Raw genomic sequence first — 25800 nt, forward strand, 5'->3', positions numbered from 1 at the left:
AAATCGAATGAAACATAGTATCTCTCAAATATATTGACAGTACATACATGAAGGCACGTGCCATGTGTAAAGTATCGTTTATTTGTGTTAGCAGGGTATGCATGATAAAAATTGCTGCGACTTAAATTTGCTGTGACTAATTTATTCAAGGACAGTTGTATCCCCCCATTTCAATTGTTTCTATGTTTCATTGATAAATACATATAGTACTTGTCCTTCTTGTGGAAGAAATAAAAACAGAGAGTAATATTATCATAAAAGTTACACTTGCTGTGTACTCTGTAAAAATACTTGATATTTTACCTTTCTATAGTACCTACCACTCTATGTGATCTACCACATGAACGCGAAACTGAAGATAATGTAAAATAATAATAAAGATACTCTTCCCTCTTCTAAAGTAATGATGGGCACAATAGGCCCCTATAACAAAGCTTCTAATCTTACTGCTGATGTCCCTCCATCTACCTTTTTAAATTCCTTTTGGAATTTGTATCAGCCTATGCATGATAGTGTACAGAAACTTTTGGAATCCAGAGAGTAGTGAAGAGTTAAAATCAATAAAGTTAATTCAATAACAATATTTTCTCACCCTCTCTGAAACATTCACTTAATCATATTGATTTTACTGCATATTTATTTTTTAAAATGACAATACTATATTTATATGATTAAAAATCTTGCTTTAATCGATATTTTAATATTAATTTAACTTTTAAAACGATAAAACGTAAAACAATAAAATCAATTAAATAAAAGAAGGTGCCTTAAATTACGTGAAAACATTTAAATACAATTCAAAAAATGTGTATAAATAAGGAGATACCGGGGGTATAACATTTAATATTTACATTTCAAATGTCTTTGTCTGAGATAAAATTACAAATTGTAAATGTACTTTATTTCCCAATCAATGTATTGGCGCGGTTCCAAAAAAAAAACACGTGCAGGACGGGACAAACAGCTATAGTCAGAAGCAGTGCTTGGAGCACATGGATTGGCGGGATCAAAGCATGTAAATATAAGAAATAACTGTCAGATTTTTCAATTTCATGACGATGATCAATCGATTGGCTTGCGTGATAATTTTATGCATAAACGCCTTCGGTGTTAATGCAAATTATCACGCAAGCCAATCGATTGATCACATCATGAAATCGAAAAAATAAGACAGTTATTCCTTAAATATATTGAAAAGACAATAAAATATATGACAATTTACGAGTTACATGTATTACAAAACAAGTGTAGAAACATTTATGCTCCAAAAAAGAAATGTATTTTACTTCTACTATTAAAACTATCTAATATACCACAGCTCGATTAAATAAGTTAAAACACACTCATTAGCCGGACATTAATGGTTCTATTGATTCATTGGGGCACACCATTCTTCCAGCATAGTGATTAATTTTTCATGTAAGATGATTTTCATCATAGAAAAATCAATAAGAATAAAAATAAATTTTATTTCAATTTAATTATGCATTATTTATATTAGTTTGCTCTTTGAGAGAAGCCTTGATATATATTCGGTTGAATACTTAGTATTTTTCACAATAGATGCTTAAAGTTTATAATTATAGTAGATAAAGATAATGAACTATGTAATAGGCCATTTATGCAGATAATAGTCTCTTAATTATACAAGACTCAGAGTATGTTACAAGTCAATATTATCAATAAATATGTGGAAATTAAAAGTGAATTTACCAACAGTGAAGGTACGTGAAATATATGAATACCGAATGATAATAAAGCTCAAAATTAAAGCACACTTGAGCAATAAAAATTATGAGCAAATAAAAAAATGCTATGTAAAGTAAATATATTTCATAAAAATATACACTCTGCAAATAATTGACAGCAAATCAAATCCCCAATCCCCTGCCTCGGGAGAGTCGTTTATTCAAGGTGGATAGAAAATGGGTGCCTCCTTTTATGACATCTAACATGTTAAAGATCCAAAGTAAACGATGACATTAATAGGTATTTAACAATTATACTGTAGATTCCTTATTTTTCGCGAGTACTTATTATCGCGAATTGACTCTTCAACGGCAAATCGCCAGAATTATTTGCGAATAGACGGTTGATCAAGAAATTTTACATAGATTTTAGCACCATAAAAATAAACGCGAGTAATTTTATTTCGCGTGTGGTGCTTATCGCGAAATTACGCGATAATTAATTTCACGCGCATATTTAGGAATCTACAGTATTATTTTTAAGATATCCAACTATTTTTCAAACTGTAAATTGGATGTCTTTCATAACAAATTGATTATCTAAAAACACATTTCTTTTCAAACTTGTTTTCACTGGGCAACAAAACAGTTATCATTTTAACCATCTCCTTCTGTCACTAAAACGATCAATCTAATCTTTGATTAGATTTGTAGGAAATCTTTTGTCTTAATTAATTGTGTACAAATCATTAAAAGCTACTGCAAAAGAATAATCATGAATTTTAAGATATATCAAGATATTTTACAGTCGTTCGTTGAACGTGTACAACTGAGACAAAAATATTTTGTCGGTGATCTACAAAGTGACGTTATTTTCATATTGTGACGTCACAAAGAAGGAGTAAAACTTTATACAGCATATGATATTTATAGAACTTGTGAATGAATTTAAATGTGACCAAAATTTATTCTAATCTGAATTGTGGTTTTGTCGATATAGAGATAGTTCACGAACTTTTTGATCACCTATCGTAATGACTAGTATATCTAGCAAATAAAGAAAATATGTTTCCACTTTTTAGTTTGCGCCTTGCCAAGTCGCCTTGGGTGGATGGATTCAAATTTCAATTGGATTGTGGTGTTTATTTTCTTTTATCTCACCTTTTTTTGATTTTTATGCTATATTCAATTTTAGGGGGTCAGATTGCAAAATGAAGGATATGGAGATAACGAATAGTATTCAAATTCAAAGTCCATAAAACAATACAAAATAGAAGCAGAGCAAACAGAGACCTCCAAAACATCAGAGGTGGGGATCAGGTGCAATGGAGGAGTAAGCATCCCCTGCTGACCGGTCACATCCGCCGTGTCTCCTTGTCATGATCAGGAAATAACGGAATAATCCGTTGTCAATTCAGTGTATAAATAAAAATTCTAAATCACGTTTACATATAGCATGTTTGTTAGATTTCCAATAACGTATTTTTCAAGTAAAATATCCTAGTATGAAACACATGTGTCAGACTCTGTGGTATCTTTTATCTCATATCGTATCGGCCACAGGCACTTGTTTCTGTAATAAATTTTTGACCTATAGTATAATAATAACACAAGGAATCTAACTCCGAATTACACAGAGTACCCCCTCCCTTAGAATCGCACTCCTTTACACTTTCAGAGGAAATGCACGGGTAAACTGTTTATACCTATGTCTTCCACGACATTTTATCTACACAACCATATCTAGCATGCTTGACTTTATTTTCTTTTATCTCCGTAATCAGCGTCAAAACTCTGCTTGCCGGGTGGAAAGTCAAACTCAACCATAGAATGGTATGTTCTAATCTCGGGCACAGAACAAAATTTTTAAAAAAAGTCAGTGGTTTTAAAAATTCAGTTTCATTGTTTAAGTATTGGAGTGAGTTAATAGAATTTGTTTACGTCTGAAAACATTACGATGTTTATCTGATGTAATTTTAGAAACAGATTTTTAGCCAATCAAAATATCTGCGCGGGATCAGCACATACCGTTCCATGGTTGAGTCGACTTTTCCACTCGGCGAGCAGAGTTTTGACGCTGTTTATGGAGATAAACGAAAACAAAGACATGCATTCTAGATATGGTTGCGTGGAATCTTGGTTGGTAATTCATATCCTCTATGTACTTAAAGAAAGACATTTCTGAAATTTATATTCAACTTAGGTATATGCAAACAAATGCCAAACTCAGTCTTATTGTTGTATGTCAACTTTATGTTATCAGAAAAACTGAAATCAAAGTGATAAATTACTTGCAGGAATTCGTTTTATTTTAACTATAATATCTTTTTCCCCAAACTGTGACCTCACATAAACTTAGTTGATTTCCACCGTAAACATGCATCATCTTATCCCCGACAATCCTGACTGTTACAAATTGGCCAACAAGGCAGGAGGCACACTGGATCTTATAAGTCTGACCAGGTTCTGCTGTCCCGTTAAACATACCACAGGTCGTCATGTTCTCCCATGTAGCCACGTGACCTACACGGACTTCCACGTCATGGACATATTCCGCTAAAATCAAACAAAATATTTATTTTATGTTGTATTTGCACATCAAATTACCATTTCACATAGCCTTTGCAAAGATGGGCCAATGGAGCAAAAATAAAAAATACCCTTGATATTTTTTTTCTCTTTGATGAGCACTATATCCTCCGAAAAATAAACATTTAATTTTTACGAGTAAGAAATGGACAATTGTGGAAATTTTCATGTCGATCTACTTTCCCTTTTAATTTTCATCAGAATTTGATATTATTAATTCTATTTTTTTAAATAATTTCATGCATTTTCTCGTAATAAGAAAATAAAAACAAGACAAACTCACAAAAAATGACATTTAAGAGGGTTGTCCAAAAAAATCGTACACAAAGCGTTTTCTCAATAAATAATTGACACACTTACTCTGAAGCTAAAATTTTCGAAAATGTTTATTTGTCATATTTAAATGCATCTTGATTCTAATAAAATAATGATAAAAATGCATATAATGTACGTCCTACTGTGCACGACCAAAAGAAAAAACAGAAAATTAGAATTTCAATAGAGAACACACGAATAGTATTTTGACATAAAAGAATTTAATTGGTAGTCCATTACTTATACACTGAATTGACGACTGATTTTCCCGTTATTTCACGATCAAGACAGGGAGCACACGGCAGGTGTGACCGGTCAGCAGGAGATGCTCACTCCTCCATGGCACCTGATCCCACTTCTGATGTTTCGGAGGTCCGTGTTTGCTCTGCTCCTATTTTGTATTGTTTTATGGACTTGATATTGAATACTGTTCGTTATCTCCATTTCCTTCATTGATAAGATTGAGATAAAAATTATCTTTTTTAATCCACTATCTATTGTGTCGTTTTTAGGAAATTTGCAAGGCATTTGCCTAAATTTTGGCAGATTTCCGGGCATTTGGAAATGGGGAAATGGTAAATACAGCACGGGAAAAAATGCGATGTTTGACGATGTTACGTCGCACCGGAGATCAGTTCAGTTGTAGTAATAACGAGCTAACATACTATAAATGAATGCAGAAAAAAATATGAGATTTTTAGTATACAAGTGAAATGGGGGTTTTCTGAACAAAGTCTTTACAACTGAGTCCCCAGGTAAGACAAAACATACGGACATACAGTTATGCTAAAAGCAAAGGACGCTGTTGCTGAAGACCGTCGATATAAGATTGCCTATTTAGCTCAATAAAAATGCCATCTTTAACTTTCAGATAAATCTTCAGAAGGTCCCATGCAAGATTGGTTCCTCGTCTGTTTATGGAGAAATAAAGTGAAACTCAAGTACCGTATAATCCCAATTAACCGCCCGGACGCTTCAAAAACTGCGAAAACGGGGTGGTTATTTTGGTATTCTTTTTATGATATTTAATGTCATATTTTAACTTTAAAAAATCATAGAAAAAACATAAATACAAGGAACCACTAAAATAATGTCTAACTTTAATTTAAGTGAGATAATCTACAAAAAATTATTCATTTCCACCGTGACATTTGATAAAACACAAGTTTCATTTTCACTATTTTTAATACGATTCTAATTAATTTTAATCACTGTACAGGGGGCCCTTATTTCTTGGTAAGTGAAAAAGACCTAAAGTGCGCTTATAGGGACAGGGGCGTTGATGGAGATTATACGGTAATATGTGAATCAATTCCTTCTTCCTGATTCAATTTTTCTAAGCAAAGAGGAAACGTGACGATGTTTTAGATACTTATCATCTATGTGCCGTAAGCAAACACAACACCGAACAAAAATGTCTTAATATGTTTGATTATGCATATATGATTTAATTTTGTTGTAAAAGCGTCATTTGATTGGATGAAAAATTAATCTAAATTGTATAACCTTGGTTGCTTACATTACAATGACGTACAGTCGTTTGGCCAGTTCCGGATTTTGGCCAGTTCCGAATAATTATAGACTTAAGAGCAGATGATTAATACATTCAAAGGTGTAAAAATAAATTGATACCTATAGTAAGAAAGCTTATTTATTAGTGTTAGAATTATGCCAAGTTTTGACTTTTTGCTGTCAGTTTGGTTTCGTTATCGTACTTGAAAGAGTCGACATACTTTTACGATGCAACAAATCTGAATCACCGCGACGCGTAAGTCTGCAGGCAGACCTCTGTAGAGACACCAATTTTTCACACAAAACAACATTCTAGGTATCAAAAGTAAGTTTGATATGTACTCTAACAAATACTAAAAGCTTGTTTAAAATAAATATTTAGAACACTGGAAGATATTGGAACATTTTCGTGTAATCATTTTACTAGTTCCGGATACCCATTTTAAACACTATCATAAATTCATTCTTCGTTGTTTTCTTCATTGAAATTGTGACTTATTATATCCCCGCTTGACAAGCAGCGGGATGGGTATATCGTGATGCTATTTTTGCCCATCCATCCGTCTGTATGTCCGTCCGTCTGTCTGTGCGTCCGTCCGTGATACGCTTTAGGGTACCCATTTCTTATCCACAACTCCTCTTCTACCACTGAATGAAATTTAATGAGGCTTCACAGAATTTTAATGAAACTTTCACAGAATCTTTGTTAAAAAGTGCCAAAAGACACCTTCTGTTTTTATTTTTTGATATGGCACATAATTTGGGTTCCCTTAGCATACCATGGATACTGCCATTCTTTCTAATATTGAAGGGTATATCTATCTCTTATCCGCAATTCCTCCATTCCACTTAATAAAATTTAATGATACTATAATGGATTCTTTATTACAATTGTGCCATTGTACATGTGACCTCTTATTTTGACTTTTTGATCTGACACTTATTTCGAGTCTGCCAAAGAATCATATAGGAGGCGTGAGGTACATGTATCATTAAGCGAGTTCAGTGTTCACAGTACCCCTAGTTTTCTTTATCCTTTGGAAATACAAATAACTTATTGATAAGCAATTAATTTAACTTTTCTTAGGCATTCCAAAGGATAATGTGTGGGAAGTATATTTGTTAATTTAGGGTTAAATTGAATCGGTACCGCAAGGTTATTCGGAACTCGTCGGCTTATTCGTAACTGGTAAAAAAGACACCTATGTTAACTTGCGAAAATTTTTTTGGAGGGGAAGGCTGAACTTTTATTAAACAATATTTAATTGAACAACTCACTGAACTACCTTGACAAAAAACTTAAATTTTGAAATAATGCCTCGTATATTGATAGCACCGCCGATTCCGTTTCTTATTCGGAACTGGTCAAATAACTGTACGTCAAAAACATATATCAATACGCTTGAGATAACGTTTACAATACGTATATGAACAAGTTGGAATACGTTTTCAAGGGACGCTTTTATGCAAAAGTTTTACACTAAATAAAATGTAATGAACTAAATAGCAATCCATGTTATACTGGTATAAACTGTGTTGAAGCAGTTTATGCCGTTTATATATAAAGCGTAAATTGTAGAGTATAAATTGGGTTGATATTTAATTCATTCGTTAAATATCTATTTGATATTGCATTGCATACTGATAGAAAATGTAATAAAGAGGACTTGCAAAATTTAGAACTCAGTGATGATTAGTTTTCTCTAGACAAATTGACAACGCTTTTACCGGACAACCCTCATGTATCTTATTGATTTTTTTTTTTCGAAAACCTTGCGTTATCATAATATTTCCAATTGTTTGAAAATTCCTGTTTTATAGGGGCCTATGTACACAGATTCAATGTAAATTTTAATTTTCCATTTTATTGATAAATAACATTTTTAATAATTTGAATTTACATGTACATGAATGTTCTAAAAGTTCAGTTAGAACAATATTCTTCAAATTAATATCACCTTAAAACTCTAAGCTGAGTTTGTTTACAGGGCACGAACTCGCGATCTCTCATTATTCTTGTTTACGTTTTAGCGGGTGTTTTCAATATTGTATAATTATCATTGAGAACTGACAAAGATTATAATGAGTTGGTTTTGCTTTTTTGCATTTCTACATGCTGGGTTTTATAGATAATACTTTTCATATGTTTTATTAATACACAAAACTGTTTCTATTTTTCTTAACTATGATTTTTTTTTTATAGATAATACTTTTCATGTGTTTTATTTATACACAAAACTGTTTCTATTTTTCTTAACTATAAATTTTAAGATAAAGTTTACTTCCAGAACATACAAGAATATGTATTATTCAAAGGATACTCGTATTTTCATAATTCAAATAAAGCAAAGTTTCGGTGTGACCTGCTCTACTAACATATAAATAATAGTACTATTTTGATAATAAAAGCTTAAAATCTGTGTCCAGGCCAAAATACTCTAAAAACATTTCGTGGGGTCACATGATTTAGATTCGCAGAAAAATATTGGTTTGTGAGGATTTTATACATTTATTGCATGATAGTGAGGGAAATATTTGAAAATTCCCCGAGGGTTAATGATATTTCTTGGCTGTCAACAAAGTCTTCATGTTTCCAGAACATTCATGCAATGAATTGTTTATTATACCGAAACAAGCAAAACCTTTGAAATAAACACCTCTCTCAAATTCATTTTCATTTTTAACGTAAAGTTACTACAAAAACCCTTTGTTCAACACATTATCATCAGTTTTGTGACGTAAACCAGGCTATTGTGAGGTCTACTTCTTTCGGAAGTTTTCATTCACCGAACAAGAATATATTGCGGGAAAATACACTAGGTGTTCCGAAGAGGTGGAATATGATGAAAAGCGTGCCGACGGCCGGGAAATATGAAGTTTTACGGCCCGATCACGTGATAACCTAGAACCAATCAGATAACGCGTTATGTAGAATATTTATAATGAGGTATAATAATATTTAATGGTTTGAAAATGTTTAGTAGTATTGCATATGAAGTTTTTCATTTCGTAGTGGTTATAATTTCGTGGGTCTCTCCATACATCTTAAACAAAAATTAACCCCCAATTAACTCAAACTAATGAATATTAGTGATTTCACAGTGCATTACTTTTCACATTTAATTGTCAAATCCTGAAGAAAAAAATTACCAGTGATATTGATATCTCCTCGTGTAATCAGAAGTATATAATCAATATAGAACAGGTTCTGCAGATCAATCCTTAGGTGGGGATGTGGTTCTCTTCCATCAGAATGCGCACAGTACTTGTACCCTTCTCCTGCGACAACTCCACGCCCATCGACAGCGTAAACAGCCTCCGTATAGTTATCCCACACAGATGATAAATTTGCTGGTTTTCGTAGAGCTACATTTCTATATTGCTCTATTTTAAATAATAAATGTATTTTAGAATTACACTACTTAATTTTTTCAAAGCAATTGTCCAAAACAAAGCAGAGAAAACTTCACTTTAAAACACCGGTAGAAATACCTTTTGATACACATTTATACTCTCCAGAGGATAAGTGAACACGTTCAACATTTTCTTCACAAACACTCAACTAAAAAGACCAGTTATATATGTGTGAGAAAGTCTTGTCAAAAATATTGTCATTATGTAATTAAGAATAAAACTTTCTCAAAAATAGCCCCTCCACATTTTCTGAACAAAATTTTTATTTATATAGTTTTATAATTACTTCAGGTTTTGATTTTAAAGGTACTATTCAAAATACATTTTTTTTTATATTTTAAAAGATTGAAATTAACACAAAGGCCTTGGAATTCTGTACATCATTATCAATAATTGGATATGGTGCATATACATGTATACCGTATAAGTGGAAATTTTTGCGAGACACAAATTTGGCGATTTGTCCTTAAAATTGGGTATTTTATTTTTAGCGAGAAGTAATACGATTTGAAATGCTCACTAAAGAAAATATTACAGCAGAAACACAACTATTTTTTAGCGATATTAAATTTTAGCGAACTTGGCAACCTCCCTTATAATGCCAAAAGTAAATCCTCGCTAAATTTCTGCTTACTAGTATACGGTACCATATTTATTGAATTTGAAACATTTTTTAACATTCCATTTCCCTTACCAACTTGATATGTTTGCTGCAGGCCTGCATCAATTCTGCTACAAGCTTGCAGCAAACAAAATTGTTCGCAGATGATTGCCACTAGCTGCGATCTTGCGGCAGACATTGCAGCAATTGCTGCAAGCTTGCATCAAGTTCGAAGGAAACATTTCAGGATTTGAATGTTTGTAGGAAGTTCGCAAGAACAGTTAACAAGTCAAATAAACGGAAGAAAACAGATTGTACTATATGGTGGCATATTTCTGCCACCTATATACGAAAGCGTAAATGGCTCTACACTTGTTGTGTTATAACTTTGTATATTGTCTTATATTTTATCGACTTATCAACATATAAAGTGTTATACCTCCTTATTTATGCCCATATTTTGAATTGTGTTGAGGTGTATTTACATAATTGAAGGCAACTTCTTTTGTTTAATAGATTTTATTGTTTTAACTTTTATCGACTGAAATATTATACTAATTTTCAAATATCGATCTAAACAAAATATTTATTCATGTCAATATAGTATTGTCGATTTGAAGAAATAGATATGAAGTTATATCGATATAGATATATGAATATTTTCGAGAAGAAGTCAGAAAAAGGTGTTTTTGAATTAACTTGGCGGGGGCGGGAATTCTAATTTATCTTCACTTCACTTGGGAAGCTTATGTACCATGTATTTGCTATCGTGTACGATTATAGTCTGAAACAAAATTTAAAAAAATTTGAAAAATGGAGATGGAGAGACATCAACAGTTAAATTATATGCATTGTCATAGGAAATTATTGTACCCATCATTTTTAAGGGGGAATCTGATATATTCTATCATGGTTCACTGCTTATATCTCTTGAGTTCAATGGGGATTGTAAATCGGTAATGAAGCGAAAATAGAAAGTATACCGGGTAACACTATTATAAAAGTAACACTGATTATATATGTACTTTGTAAATATTTGATGTTTCACTCTGTGATATACATAGGACCTGACTCATGAATGCGAACCTCCACAGTCCTGAAACCTCCCACCCACCCCCTCCCCTGCATAAAAATATAATAACACCAGATCTAACTTCTTATTGCTTTAAATAATATAAAATAATTTGTGATTTCAGCCAATCTGTATAAGCTTAATCACAAAGTTTAAAGGAGGAAAGTGTAGTTTCAGCCAAAATAAATTTATAACAAGAAAAACACCTAAGGGATTTAATAATCTAACTGCGAGAATTTTCTTAAATTTGGGGACATATCAGTGGATCTCTGCTGTACTCAGTTCTTTTTTTTTGGGGGGGGGGGGGTTATAGCTGGATGAGGGGCACAAAGATACTCTTGTCTCCCCCTCTTCAAAAGTGGTGATCGGTGCAATATAGCCCACTATGGATCTATAACTTTCAATTTGTCTCCATCTCCCTTTTTTATTATACTTTTAAATTTGATTCAGCCATTCTATTTAATGGGACTTGTACATGCTTAATTTTAACATGATACATAAGTTATATAAAAACTTTGAAAAGTGCCGAAACTGTCCTCTTATAGAAATAATTATTCAACAAGAGAAGTCCCAAAAACATTTTGTTCATTGGCATCAATTCCCGCCCTAATTCGCCAAAATAATTTTTCCAAAAACACTTTATTTTGACTTCTTTATCGCAAATATTGCATAAATTAAAATTGATATAACATGATATTCATTCTAAATCTATATCTTTATTTTCATCATATCAACAATTTTATAATTGAGAGGCCCAGGAATGATTAAATATAATATTTTGTTTTACGACCTCAAATCAAGATATCGATTTTAAGAAATCTGAAAATCAATATATTATTTAGTCGAATAAAGCTTAAAGCAATAAAAGCTTTCTATTAGAGAACAAATTATCGCCAAAATAATCCAAAAAGAAGTATGCCTTTAAAATTGATATAACTTTTTTTTTATATCAACAATTTTATATCGAACAATTTAAAAAAATCAATATATGTAAAGCTTAAAGCAATAAAATATATAATTAAAGAAGTTTTCTATTATGTTAAGAAATCTTAAAACAATTTAAAATATGTACATATATAAGGAAGTATAACACTTTATATGCTGATAAGTCGATAAAATATAAGACAATATACAAAGTTATAACACAACGAGTGTAGAGCCATTTACGCTTCCGTACCTATATGCAAGATAAATTATGTTAACATGCAACATAATTATGTAGACATGCAACATATTTATGCCAACATGCAAGTTGATTATGTTGACATGCAAAGTTACAATCTTATAAGAAAATATAATTTGAAATACTGAATACTCGCAGTATGAGTAAATTTACTTACTAACGCCTGTATCTGACATTTTAGCTGCAATATGCAACATAACTTTGTAGGCATGCGACTTTTTTTTATGTCAACATGCAAGATAATTATGTCAACATGCGACTTATTTATGTCAACATGCAAGATAATTATGTTAACATGCGACTTATTTATGTCAACATGCAAGATAACTATGTCAACAAGCAACTTAATGTAAGTTGATATGCAAGATATTATCTTGCATGTTTACATAAATATGTTGCATGTGAACATAAATATCCTGCATGTGTACATAATATCTCGCATGTTAACATAAGTACATGTATCTTGCATGTTGACATAAATAAGTTGCATGTCTACATAATTAACTCGCATGTTGACATAAATATCTTGCATGTGTACATAATTAACTCGCATGTTGACATAAATATCTTACATGTCAACCTAATTATCTAGCATGTTAACATAAGTAAATTGCATCTTCTCATAATTGTGATGCACCTTGCATCTACGATGTCAGATACGTGCGAAAGCACAGGATGTTACCCATATTTAAATCCAATTCCTTAAAAAAATTTGTAACTTGCATGTCAGCATAATTATCTTGCATGTACATGTATACGTAATTATCTTGCATGTATACATAATTTTCTTGCATGTTAACATAATTTATCTTGCATGTAGGGGCAGAATTATGCAACCATATAGTACTGGGATCAACACAGAACTGGCCATTTTGAAATTTTTGAATTGAAGTTGTTTCTGCATTTTATTAGGAATATATACCGTTTCGAATGATTAAAAATGCCAAGCCCTGGATGTAGGTTTCATTGGCTTCAATATCTAATTGGCAAGAAATTATTTTGTTTTATTTTGATATTAAAAAATATTTCTTAAAAGCGTGTTTGAGTAATTGGTGTAACTGCTAGGTCAAATCTAAATATATTTATTATGAATTAAAATCCTCATTTTAATATCATATGTATATACTTCTTAAATGTATTAATGGACAAATCAGTTAAATGTTTTCAAATGAATTAGTAACTCTAATCACGGTAATATTGAATTAAAAATTACAATGTATATATAAAGTTCTTAATGTTCTGTTCATATCAAAAAGCTATGATGCACTTTGATTTTTTTTTAAAGTATGAAAACATTTTCTAGGAACATAAAGAGAGCCTATCAAAACTTCATAAAATTGCATCATTTGATTCATTTCAGAAACATGTGGTTGGTTTTCTCTAAAATTAACAGATATAGGTCAGGATAAAATCTTTATGCGAACTTGCTGCTTGTACACAAGTATGTGCCAAAATCAAAAGGAATTTGTTTGCTGCAAGTTAGCAGCAGTGTTTGCCGCAAGCTTGCAGCAATTTGCGCCGCAATCTTGCAGCAAGTTTTCCATATTTGGAATTTGCATGGTAAATTGTTTGCTGCATGCTTGCTGCAGACTTGTCGCTAACTTGCTGCACACACCAAGGCTTTGTATAGACTCTCATGCTTTATTAGCTACATTGCCGCAAGCTTGCATTAATGTTTGCTGCAAGTTTACGGCAATGTTTGCTGCAGACTTGCAGCAAATATTTGCAGGAAGGCAATGTTTTCGGTAAGGGTTATTTGTTTTCTCTGTGATAACTCTTTGAAAGTTTGAGAGTTGATGTCTTGATAATTTGAACCTGAATGCTTATTTTGCCAAGCGAGAGGACATGAACTAAGGAGGCCTAATATACATTTCATTTCGTGCGGTTGTCTTTTAATTTAACATCAGTGAGTGGGGATTATTGAAATTTACAGGGGAGGTTACGTGTTAAATTTAAATCTTTTAAACAACATTTCTAAAATTATAATCTAGATTAACAATTTTACTTCACAATGAAGTGTAACTATAAGGAAAAAATGTCCAGTTTGTGGAATAAGCCAGAGACATCAAAGAAACTTTGGATAACTTATGCTTAACGGGCATAGTTCGCTATGTAAATTATCACATATTTCCAACTCTCGTTGATGTCCTGGCATATCAAATAAACTAGACAAAGATTCCTTAATTGGCTTTAAGACAAAATAGATAAACAGTGCTTTAAAGAATCTAAAGTAAAAGAATTAAAAAGTAGTTATCAAAAAATCGACGAAAAATACATATAAACATATATACATGTATAATTATGTATACATATATTGAAACAAATATTTTATCCTGAAAAACACTTAATTTGATAGGTTTTCAAACTGTTTACAACTGAATTGCAAAATATGAAATTTAAGCTTTAGTACCTGTAATCCTTTATGACATTTTGTCACATTCCTTAGCTGGGTAAGAAAAGTCTCTTTACTATCGTCATGATCTTTCAGCAGCTTACATCGAAGTTGATTCTTGTTGTATTCCACGGAGAGACAAAGATTATTATCATGACATTTCTTTAGACACATTTTGTAACCTATGATATCGATAACTTTAATCACACGGTCTTCCTCGCAATAGAGAAAGAAAATCAAATTTATCAAAAGAACACATGCCGTGGCGTACGATTTCATGGTACAAAAGTATTTTAAGATAAAAACAAAATGGAATTGTCTGAAATAATAACATCTGCAGTTTTCTGTGCAACTCCAGAAGACCTCTAACATTATGAATACTTAGGTTCAATATCGGAAAACTAATTATCCAGTAACGTCTTCGACAAATTTTATCATTATACTATTTCAAGTCAATCAATAACAACTTCAAAAAAAATTTCTGATTAATGTTTTTGACAATAGAACTTTTTTCCCCCAATAGTTGATTTCTTTTGATCAGTTTTGCTTCAAGAAGGAAATTAAAAGTGCTTGATAATTGTGGCTTATTCTGTTTAATGTGAATATTTACCTTATACTCAAATATGCAAATTGGTAGGAAACAAATAATAATAGTAATAATAATTATAGTTATAATTTATTAAAAGAGGGTAACCCGATTAGTGCAATGCAATAATCTTCTTAAGGGGCCCTGTAAACATAGTACACTAATACAATTATGAAAACATAATTAACATTGTACAATAATTAAATGATACGAATCATACGTGAAATACAAGTACAGTAATTATCTGAAGTCCAAACTCCTCCAGAGCAGATGCCCGGTATTGTGGGCGTACTTCATTCAATCAATATTGCAATCACCTGTTAGAATTTTTTCAGTATCGTCACAGCAGGAGGCACGGTCCACCTCCCTTGCTAGGTCCTCCGCCCAGCAGGAGGGGGCAGATGGTGAACGATAAGCAGAGCAATAAAGTATAGGTTTTGAATTTTTCAGATTTATCTCTAGCCAGATTGTGTCAATGTTACAAATATCAAAATCAGTTCTGCGTTTATATGTAACATCATTGGAAATATAAATAAGAATTTCACCACCTGCCTTTAGATTAAAATTACCGGTATATTTGATTGAAGAACATTGGAAGTAGGATATACATATTAATACATTAAACATTTTCTAACTTATTTCTTGATTTGGGACCTTTGGAATTTAAAATGATATCTAAAGTTGACAGACACTCAGCTTCTAAGAAGAGCACGTCTTATTTATTCCTTTATTCAGCGTTTTGTTAATTCTAAGGTTCTGGATAACTTTGTTCAAATAGCATGATATAATACTTTAATATTCTGTAAATATTATAATTGTTCATTATGTTAACTGTGTTTGTATAGTTTGCGTTTCTATTAAAAGTTTTGTTAGCGGTAAACGTTAGCTGGTTTTTAACATGGTGTTCCATTTGTGTAACGTTTCATAAACGTTTTTGCATATATTTGAGTGTAGTGCTACTTGAGTATGTGTAGTGTTGCATGAATAAGTGTAAAATGTAATTAAGTGCAAGTTTGTGTATAAACGCAGTACTGCTAGATGCTATGCTAAATGTATGGTAAACCATTTCTGTAAAAACTTGTTACTTAATATTGTTCAGTTTCCTTATGAGTGATTCCTATCCCGAGAGAGGTAGTGCAGTATCAGGAACCCACCGATGTCGGAATCCATGGACTATTGTAACTTTTGTATAGAATACATCTATTTGAACAACTATTATTTTTGTCTTCATTCGAAATTTCTAAGGTAATAGATTAGGCGCTTGGTCAGTTGGCAACAATTATCTATGATCTACTGTATTATATTTCATGCAAAAAAATCAAATTTTTGTATAAGATTCTCAATGATCAATATCATTTGGAAAAAAGGTAATAATTGTCAGCAATTGTCATGCTTGTTGACATAGAATTCATGCTTGTTGACATAGAATCCTATGATTAAAAGTATCTTCTTCCCCAGACGGTAACTTCACATAAGCTTAGCATATTCCCATTATCATATGCCATTTTATCCCCAACAATCCTGACTGTTACAAATTGGCCAACAAGGCAGGAGACACACTGGATCTTATAAATCTGACCAAGTTCTGCTGTCTCGTTAAACATACCACAGGTCGTCATGTTCTCCCACGTAGTCACGTGGCCTACACGGACTTCCACGTGTTTGGAAACGTTTAAAATCAAACAAAATGTTAATTTGTACGTTGTATTTTTACAACATAATCAATCTTTCATATAACCTTTGTACAATTTAAGAAAAGATGGACCAACGAAGCAAAAATAACAATAATACCCTTGATATTTTTATCTCCAGAAATCCTTCATGAATACGATACATGTACCTTTAGATAAATAAAAGTTTAGTCATATATGATTGTTAAGATAGACGAGTACTTAAAAATTTGTGTGATATTCTTTTTAACAAATTTTAATAAATTTGATAATATGAATTTTAACATTTTTTATTTTATGAATTATCTCGGGATAGGACAAAAAAATAAAGCAATAATAAAACATTTTTAAAGTTCAAATGGTTCATTTCTCTTTTTAAAATATAGGATATAACGCTCTTTGTCACTTACATTGTAAAAAATATATTTTAATAAAATAAATCTTATATTACATTTAAGGTAGAATGGGATATCTCCACGTTACGGCGTATTTCCACTTTTTAAAGTTTTGTTTTGATTTGCATAACGCTAGATGTTTTGATAAAATTTGTGAATACACCGTTTAGAATAATTACATCCCATAGATATACGTATTCACAAATCGGCATTTAATTGTAATTTAAAATAGACAAAAATATAGCCGCTAAAAAATAATTTTACGAAAAAAATGTATAAACGGGATTTAATTTTGAAAAAAAACACATATATGTAAAAGATTTACACATCACAAATTTAAACATCACTGCTTTTGAAACATTTTTAAGGGAAATCTTTAGTTGTATAAACACTTGATATATACTCCTCGTATGTGTAAATTTATTATGAATAACTGTGATTTTTTATTGTGCTATAGTTATGACCAATCGATTTTCAATTTAATCAAGCTGGGCTTATTTGATATTCAGTTCATGAAGTAACTGTTTGGTCACAAATTAGCCAGCTGTTGTAGATGTAGTCCCAGAACTGTTAGATGAACGCAATTGCTTTGAATGAGACACATCTTTGAAAGCGATTATCCGTGCATTGCTTTAATTAAATTAATACATTTTAAAGTTAAAAACTTTCAATAAAATAAGTGCGTTTTTAACGTTTGGAAAAATATTCATCATTTCAAATAATACCCAGGTATTTTTCAATCCATTTCAAATGCACAAATAATCACAAAATGATAATTTTAGGTACATGATCTTTAAATGCATTTGATACGTTCCATTTATATACAGGGTGTCCCAAAACATATGTTACACTTTTAAACTGTTATAAAAATTTTATGCCTCAAGATACAGTAATGAAATTTAAAATATATGATGAAATTTTTATAAATTTTTATAAAGCATACATTTGTCTCAATTTCCTTATTAATCATCTAAACTTTTTTCTTTAATATAGCATATTCATTTTACAACATTGTTCCAAATGACATCTCTTTGAATAAACGTTGTTTGAACACGATTCCTGAAGTTTTTATTTATCAAGCTTTAAATTTAACATTCTAACATGTCAGAAGTTTTTCCACATTAAAATTTGATTTCACCAAACAATAGAATTTAAAATTCTCTCTAACAACATTTTTAATATGGAAGCGGCCTTCATTGGAAGCCATGCATCTATTAAATTTTCATAGTCGAGTCTAATTAATATCCAATGTGCAAACTCAAACGACTTCTGATTTCTGTATATTTCATTTGCTGCATTACACTTATTTTGTAAGGAATCGATTTTAAAATCAGATTTGGGTATTTTTGAACACTCGGTATTTTACCAGAAGGTGTTTTTTCATACAGGACCTGATATAAAACATGTTTTGACATAAGTTTTAGTTATTAAAATGGTATTACTCTATCAATGTATTAATGTTCTATTTCATGGAAGTGTTGAAATTCTAAACACAATTTTTAAGTGTAACAGTCATTTATATGCCATTTAACTTCAAAATCTTTTACAAATCTGTAAATTGGTATACACACTGAATCTTTCATTACAATGTTTTTTTCTCGTTAAACATACCACAGGTCGTCATGTTCTCCCACGTAGTCACGTGGCCTACACGGACTTCCACGTCATGGAAACGTTCCGCTAAAATCAAACAAAATGTTAATTTGCACGTTGTATTTTTACATCATAATCAATGTTTCATATAACCTTTGTACAATTTAAGAAAAGATGGACTAACGAAGCAAAAATAACAATAATACCCTTGATAATTTTTATCTCCAGAAATCCTTCATGAATACGATACATGTACCTTTAGATAAATAAAAGTTTAGTACATATATCTAAGAGTAAGATGCAGACGAGTCTTAAAAATTTCATGTAGATCTATTTTCTTAACAAATTTTAATCTAAATTTGATAATATGAATTTTAGCATTTTTTATTTTATGAATTATCTCGGCGATAGGACAAAAAAATAAAGCAATAATAAAACATTAAAGAAAGTTCAAATGGTTCATTTCTTTTCTTAGAAAATATAGGATATAACGCTCTTTGTTACTTACATTGTTAAAAATATAACCAAAAAATAAATCTTATATTACATTTAAGGTAGAATGGGATATCTCCACGTTACGGCGTATTTCCATTTGAAGTTTTGTTTTGATTTGCATGAACGCTTATTATCGAGTCAAAATTTGTGAATATACTGTTTAAAAGAACACTCTCTTTGAAGCTAGTTCAATGCACGTATTCACAAATCGGCATTTAATTAAAATTTAAAATAGACAAAAATAAAGCCGCTAGTAAATAATTTTACGAATAAATGTACAACGGGACATTTTCGAAAAGCAAACACAGAATGTAAAAGATTTACACATCACAAATTTTAACATCACTGCTTTTGAACATTTTTAAGGGAAATCTTTCAGTTGTTTGAACACTTGTACAACTCCTCGTGTGCAGCGAGGCATAGATAACTGTGATTACTTCTTATTGTGCTATATTCTGACCAATCGATTTTCACGTTAATCAGAGCTGGGCTTATTTGATATTCAGTTCATGAAGTAACTGTTTGGTCACAAATTAGCCAGCTGTTGTAGATGTAGTCCCAGAACTGTTAGATGAACGCAATTGCTTTGAATGAGACAAATCTTTGAAAGCGTTTATCCGTGCATTGCTTTAATTAAATTAATACATTTTAAAGTTAAAAACTTTCAATAAAATAAGTGCGTTTTTAACGTTTGGAAAAAATATTCATCATTTCAAATAGCACCCAGGTTTTTTCAACCCCTGGAAAATAAAGAAGGATAACTCTTCCGTCCTGATCTTTAAATGCATTTGATACGTTCCATTTATATACATGTATATTTGTTCAATTCGTTTATTTCACTTTTCTAAAATATTGAGATACATTCTTGTTGTAGAATTTCATGGAATATCACTTTTCTGTTTTACAGATATACCGGTAAACTTTTCCCATTTTTTACGCTTATTTTCTGTTGAAAATTAAAAAAAACTTAGATTAATTTCTTATCATTTTTGATTTTATATACATGTACCATATTCTAGTTATGAAAGCAACAGATGTAAGTCGTAATCAGAATACTTGAGCCTTCGCCTCAGGTGAGCTAAAAACCATACTCACAAAAACAATATCCTGACATTTATTTCCGTTCGATTTAATAATTTTTTTTTCGAAAATATTGCTTTGTCATAGTTTGATATTTCAAGCTGTGTGGAATCCTTATTTTTAAAGGGGCTTGTGGACAGTTTCAAAGTTTACTACTATTTTAATTTTTTATGATATTAAAAAATTAGTACTTGAGTAATTTGAAATAGCATGAATGTTCTGAAAATTCAGTTAAAACGATTATTCATCAAATACCTTAAAAATCTTAGTTTGTAAACAGAGTATACACTCTCCATCTGTAATTATTAATGTTTACGTTTAGCGGGTGCTTTCAATATTGCATATACTGCAAACATGCATTGAGCACGGACTGACAGTATAGTGAGTTGGTTTTGCTTTTTTGCAGTTCTGCTGGATATTCTAGATTTTAATTTTCATATTTATCATACAAACTAAAAACAATTTCCATTTTTATTTATTGCTGTTTGGGTAAAGTGTATTTCCAAAACGTACAAGGATATGTGCTATTCAAAGGCGCCCCGTTGTTTCTATAATCTCAATAATTTCAAGAAAAAGAAACATCTAACACGTTTTATGTAGTTTGGAGCAACCTGCTTTAGCAACACGAAAGTCAACTTACTATATTGAAAATAAAAGAAACATATATCTATGTGCAAGCCTCTTTAAAACAAATTAATTAATTTTCACTTTATCACATCTAATTTTCAAAATCTGTAGAAAAAGTACCAGCATAATCTCCTCGTGTTAATAGAAGTATATGATCAATATAGAACAGGTTCTGCAGATCAATTCTGAGATAGGGATGTGGTTCAATTCCTTCAGAATGTGCACAGTACCAGTGTCCAGCTCCCGGGACAACTCCACGCCCATCGACAGCGTAAAAAGCCTCCGAATAACTATCCCACACTGATGATAAATTCGCTGGTTTTCCTAGGGCTACATTTCTGAATTGCTCTGTTTTAAATGATAGATGTATTTTAAAATTTAAATTGCCTAATATTTTTTGATAGCAATTGTTCAAAACAAAGCAAATTAAGAAGGTTTCAGTTTCTTAATACATGTACCTTTTGATACACATTTCAACTCTCCCGAGGAAAAGTGAACACGTTCGATGAATTCTTCACAAACACTCAACTAAAAAAGACCAGTTATGTATGTGATATTGTTTTTTTTATGAACAAGAAAGTTTTATATATACTTTTGTCATATTCAAATGTCAAAATTACTAGTACTTGTTTTCTTTTCAAAATGCGTTTTGTAGATTATGAAATATTGAACTTAAGTTTAACACAATTCGTAAAAAGAATGTCCGTCATATTCGATCGGTCTCTCACTATATCTGAGGGCGCCTATATATAGAGCAGCTCACTTAGTAACTGTTCAGTGTAATCAGTCGTCATCGGTGTAGACGGACGTATGCTATACAACAGTCTTTAAAAGCAAAAAATGAATAACTGTGTACCTCTTATAATGCAGGAGAATAGGATACCAGAACACTTACAACAGTTGCACAGGTCAGTGCAGAAGTATACAAATAAACACAAAAATGCGTAAATGCGATGAACATTGGTTTGCCATTCCAAGCCGACACACATAGCAATAAAGCAGTCAGATGTGAAAATTGCGAAGAGTATATCCCGGTGCTGTTATCAAAGATAACAATATCGAAATAGTGTTTTGCTTATTTATCATGTTCAGCGTTCACATATGGGCTTTTGAGATGATGATATGCAACATGTGTGTAATGGAATTTTTACCTCCTTTTCTTTACATCATCATCAATAATCGGGTATGATGCAGATATTTATTTAAGTTGAAATATTTTTTTTATTTTTCCATTTCTATTTGTTTTCTCTTTGATAACTCTATGGAAGTTAAATAAGTTGATTTCTTAATAAATCAACCGGAATGTTAATTTCATCAAGCAAAAGGTCATGAGCTAAAAAGGTATAATATGCATGTAATTGTCGTGCGGCTGATTTGTGTTTGACATCTATGAGCGGGGACTATTGAAATTGCCTTCGGAAGCCTCGTAGAACTTCAATATATATGACACAATATTGTTATTGTGAAAATCTAAAATTTACAATTTTATTTCACAATGAAATGTAAATAGAAAAACATGACTCTCTAGTTTCTTGGTATGCCAGGGATATCAAAGATAGTTTGAAACATGGTATGGCGGTTTCATCATTATTCGTGGGACAATAATATTTATGGATTCTGGTGTTGAGTCGGTCCACGAAATCAAATTTTCATGAAAGTCTGGTGCCTCCGTTTTGATTTATTAAAAAGCTTTTGAAAAGTCTACTCCGAGTTTCGTTTATTATTTAATATGCCCACTTTTCAAACATATTGACTTTATAAACGCATTTTATTACATTTGTATTTTAAGAAAATTAAAAAGGGAAAGAGATTGTTTACAAAATTGTCTAAACTTTTTGTGTAAAAATGTTTTAATATTCTGCACGGAGATAAGTAAACAACACGTAGATCTGTCAGCGTGTATACCAAACAGTGGAATAACCGGCAAGGATGATAATCAGGTAAAAATGTGTAAAATTTATTCTCTCAAACAACGAACAATATAAGTGTCCAACTCCATCATCACCCGCACAATGGAAACGAAGTATCATTAAATAAAAATTTTGATAAAAATAATAAATTGCTTTCTGTTTATTCATAGAAATTATTTCCATTGAATGCTTATTTGAATTTGATATATTTCTTTAGATACATAATTTTGTTAACTTGAGATAATAGGTATGTGTGTTGCGAAAGTCATGCCGCTTCAATTTTTTTTGTCGTCCATTTTGCATTCTTAAGCGTGAACTCGCATTCAGCAAGCGCGGATGTGTTTATTCATAAATCTACAAACTGTCACTGTCAAGTCCAGAAACACACCGTGCATGCATGTAAAAATAAGTAGTTAACGCCATTTTGTAAAAAGAAATACTCAATTTTTGTTACTTTTAATATCCTGTGGCCTCACTTAATTATATACACATGCGCGTCTGAAAGATAAAATTCAAAGTGTTTTTAAATTTTGAGATATTTGCACATCTTTTGCCCGAAACTTTGATTAAATAAAAGTCTATTTTAAAAAAATTGTTTGTCATATTTTATTTTAATGTCTGTTATTTAATTGTCCCATCGATCTCAGTGTTACACGAAGAAGGTACATGTATTTGGATTGTCTCAACCTTTATTGTCACATCATACTGCTTAATAAATGCTTGAAGGTTCTTACATTTGAAAAACCAATTGAGTAAAATATAAAATAAATTAAAGAGCTTTTACCTGTTAGTATTTCTTTAAAAATATTTACGTTCTCTTAACATTGTAAATGATAGGATGGTTCTCAGTAAAGCATACGGCGAAAGACAATATGAAAAGATGACAATTTTTTCTGTAAGGACCATTATCTCCGAATTTACGTATCCCCAAAACTGTGATTTTTACTTAATCCACGAAAATTGATGCCCATGAATATTGATGAAACCAGAGTATTAGCAATGATTAACGGGCGTTATCCCGCATTTTTAACTATCGTTGATATCCTGGCATACCCAACAAACTAGACAGCGATTCTTGGCTTCAAGAGAAACTTAAAAATGTGAAAAGTTTGCAGACAAACAGATGGACGACAGACAAAATGTGATCAGGAAACCAGAAAAGCTTAAGGAGCTTAAAACGTATGATTCACAAGTATATGAAGATAAAGTGTTACAGTATTTGAAAAGCTAGGTTTCTTTCATGCATTTTTTTCAGAAGCTAAAAATGTACATGTACCCATGTTGAAAAGAACTGCACATTTCAGAAAACAGTATGATTGAAAATACTTAATTAAGGTGGTTTGCGTAGTACAATAAAGCTAAACTTGTATACCTAATTCAACCACAGAGCTTAGTCAATTTTAAGATGCACAATCATTTCAACTCTTATATTTATTATTCTAAAAATATTGATATCATCATTTCTAGAGCATAAAATAGTGCATAAAGTATACAGTGGATTCCTTATTTTTCGCGAGTACTCATTATCGCGAAAGGCCTATTCAACGTCAAATCGCGGGAATAATAATTCGCGAATGGACTTTTCATCAAGAGATTAAACATTGTTTTAGCACCATAAAAATAAAAGTGAGTAGTTTTATTTCGCGAGTGGTGCTTCTCGCGAAATTACGCGATAATTAAATTCATGCGTATATTTAGGAATTTACAGTATCATTATTAAAGAGCATTATTCATGCATAACGTCCTGGCATACCCAACAAACTAGACAGTGATTCTTGGCTTCAAGACAAACAAAAGGTAAACAGTGTTAAAATGAATCTAAAGTAATAAAAAAATTATTTATCTAACAAACTGAGAAAAAAAATACATGTGTAAGTACCTTGAATCCTTTTTGACATTTCGTCACATTCCTTAGCTGGGTAAGTAAAGTCTCTTTACCATCGTCATGATCTTTCAGCAGCTTACATCGAAGTTGTTTCTTGTTGTATTCCACGTTGAGACAAAGATTGTTATCATGACATCTTTTGAGACACATTTTGTAACCAATGATATCGATAACTTTAATCACACCGTCTTCCTCACAACAAAGAAAGGAGATCAAAATTAGCAAAAGAACACATGCCGTGACGCAAGATTTCATGGTTTAAAAGTATTTTAAGATTAAAGCAAAGGGGAATTGTCTAAAATAATTACATCTGCAGTCTTTTGAGTAACTCCAAAAGACTGTTATTCTTCTTCTTTAATTTTGAATATCAAGCTTTATATCGAAAAGCTTATCGTCCATATCTGTTAGATTAATGTGTTCAACAATTTTTATCATCAAGTAATTTCAAGTCATTCAATTTTAACTTCAAAAGATTTTTCTAATTAATGGCTGTGACAACAGAACATTTTTGTTATTATTGATTTATCTCCTTTGAACAGCTTTGCGTCAAGAAGGAAAATGCTTGATAATGGTGTTAATCATTAAAAATTTACCTTAAATCATTAATTATGCAATTTGTTGCAAAATAATATCTTGCAATATTGGTGTATAACCGAGCGCAATAAAATCTTCTTGTACACCCAAGAGTAATCTTCTACTTTAAATTTACAGCTGAGTAAGATTTGTCAGCCATATTCGATCGCTTTCTCGCTATCCATGGGGGTCTTATAAATAGAGCCAATCACTTAGTATA

The 25800-nt window shown here is 31.3% G+C and overlaps 1 protein-coding gene across 1 annotated transcript; it reads right to left on the reverse strand.

Annotated features, from left to right (window-relative positions):
* Positions 1–3958: 3958 nt before the first annotated feature.
* Positions 3959–25157, reverse strand: LOC134279070 (uncharacterized). The gene is made up of 7 exons (XM_062761413.1): positions 25002–25157; positions 21671–21740; positions 21333–21560; positions 19004–19097; positions 15670–15851; positions 9255–9488; positions 3959–4244 (listed from the first exon to the last, which is right to left on the reverse strand). Exons 1-7 carry the CDS (start codon positions 25155–25157, stop codon positions 4000–4002), a joined length of 1209 nt encoding a protein of 402 aa, XP_062617397.1. The 3' UTR covers positions 3959–3999.
* Between the last annotated feature and the right edge of the window lie 643 nt (positions 25158–25800).

Source organism: Saccostrea cucullata, unplaced genomic scaffold (assembly GCF_032062105.1).
Source record: "Saccostrea cucullata isolate Sc308-1 unplaced genomic scaffold, CSIRO_AGI_Scuc_v1 ctg5805, whole genome shotgun sequence".
Classification (NCBI taxonomy): Eukaryota; Metazoa; Mollusca; class Bivalvia; order Ostreida; family Ostreidae; genus Saccostrea; species Saccostrea cuccullata.

Excerpts from the sequence above, each read along its gene's own strand:
- LOC134279070 (XM_062761413.1), bottom strand. The coding sequence starts at position 25,157 with ATGTGTCTCAAAAGATGTCATGATAACAATCTTTGTCTCAACGTGGAA. Across the intron at positions 9,489-15,669 it reads TACTGAAAAAATTCTAACAG|AGCAATATAGAAATGTAGCT; the intron begins GTGATTGCAATA and ends TATTTAAAATAG. Across the intron at positions 4,245-9,254 it reads AGGAGATATCAATATCACTG|CGGAATATGTCCATGACGTG; the intron begins GTAATTTTTTTC and ends GTTTGATTTTAG.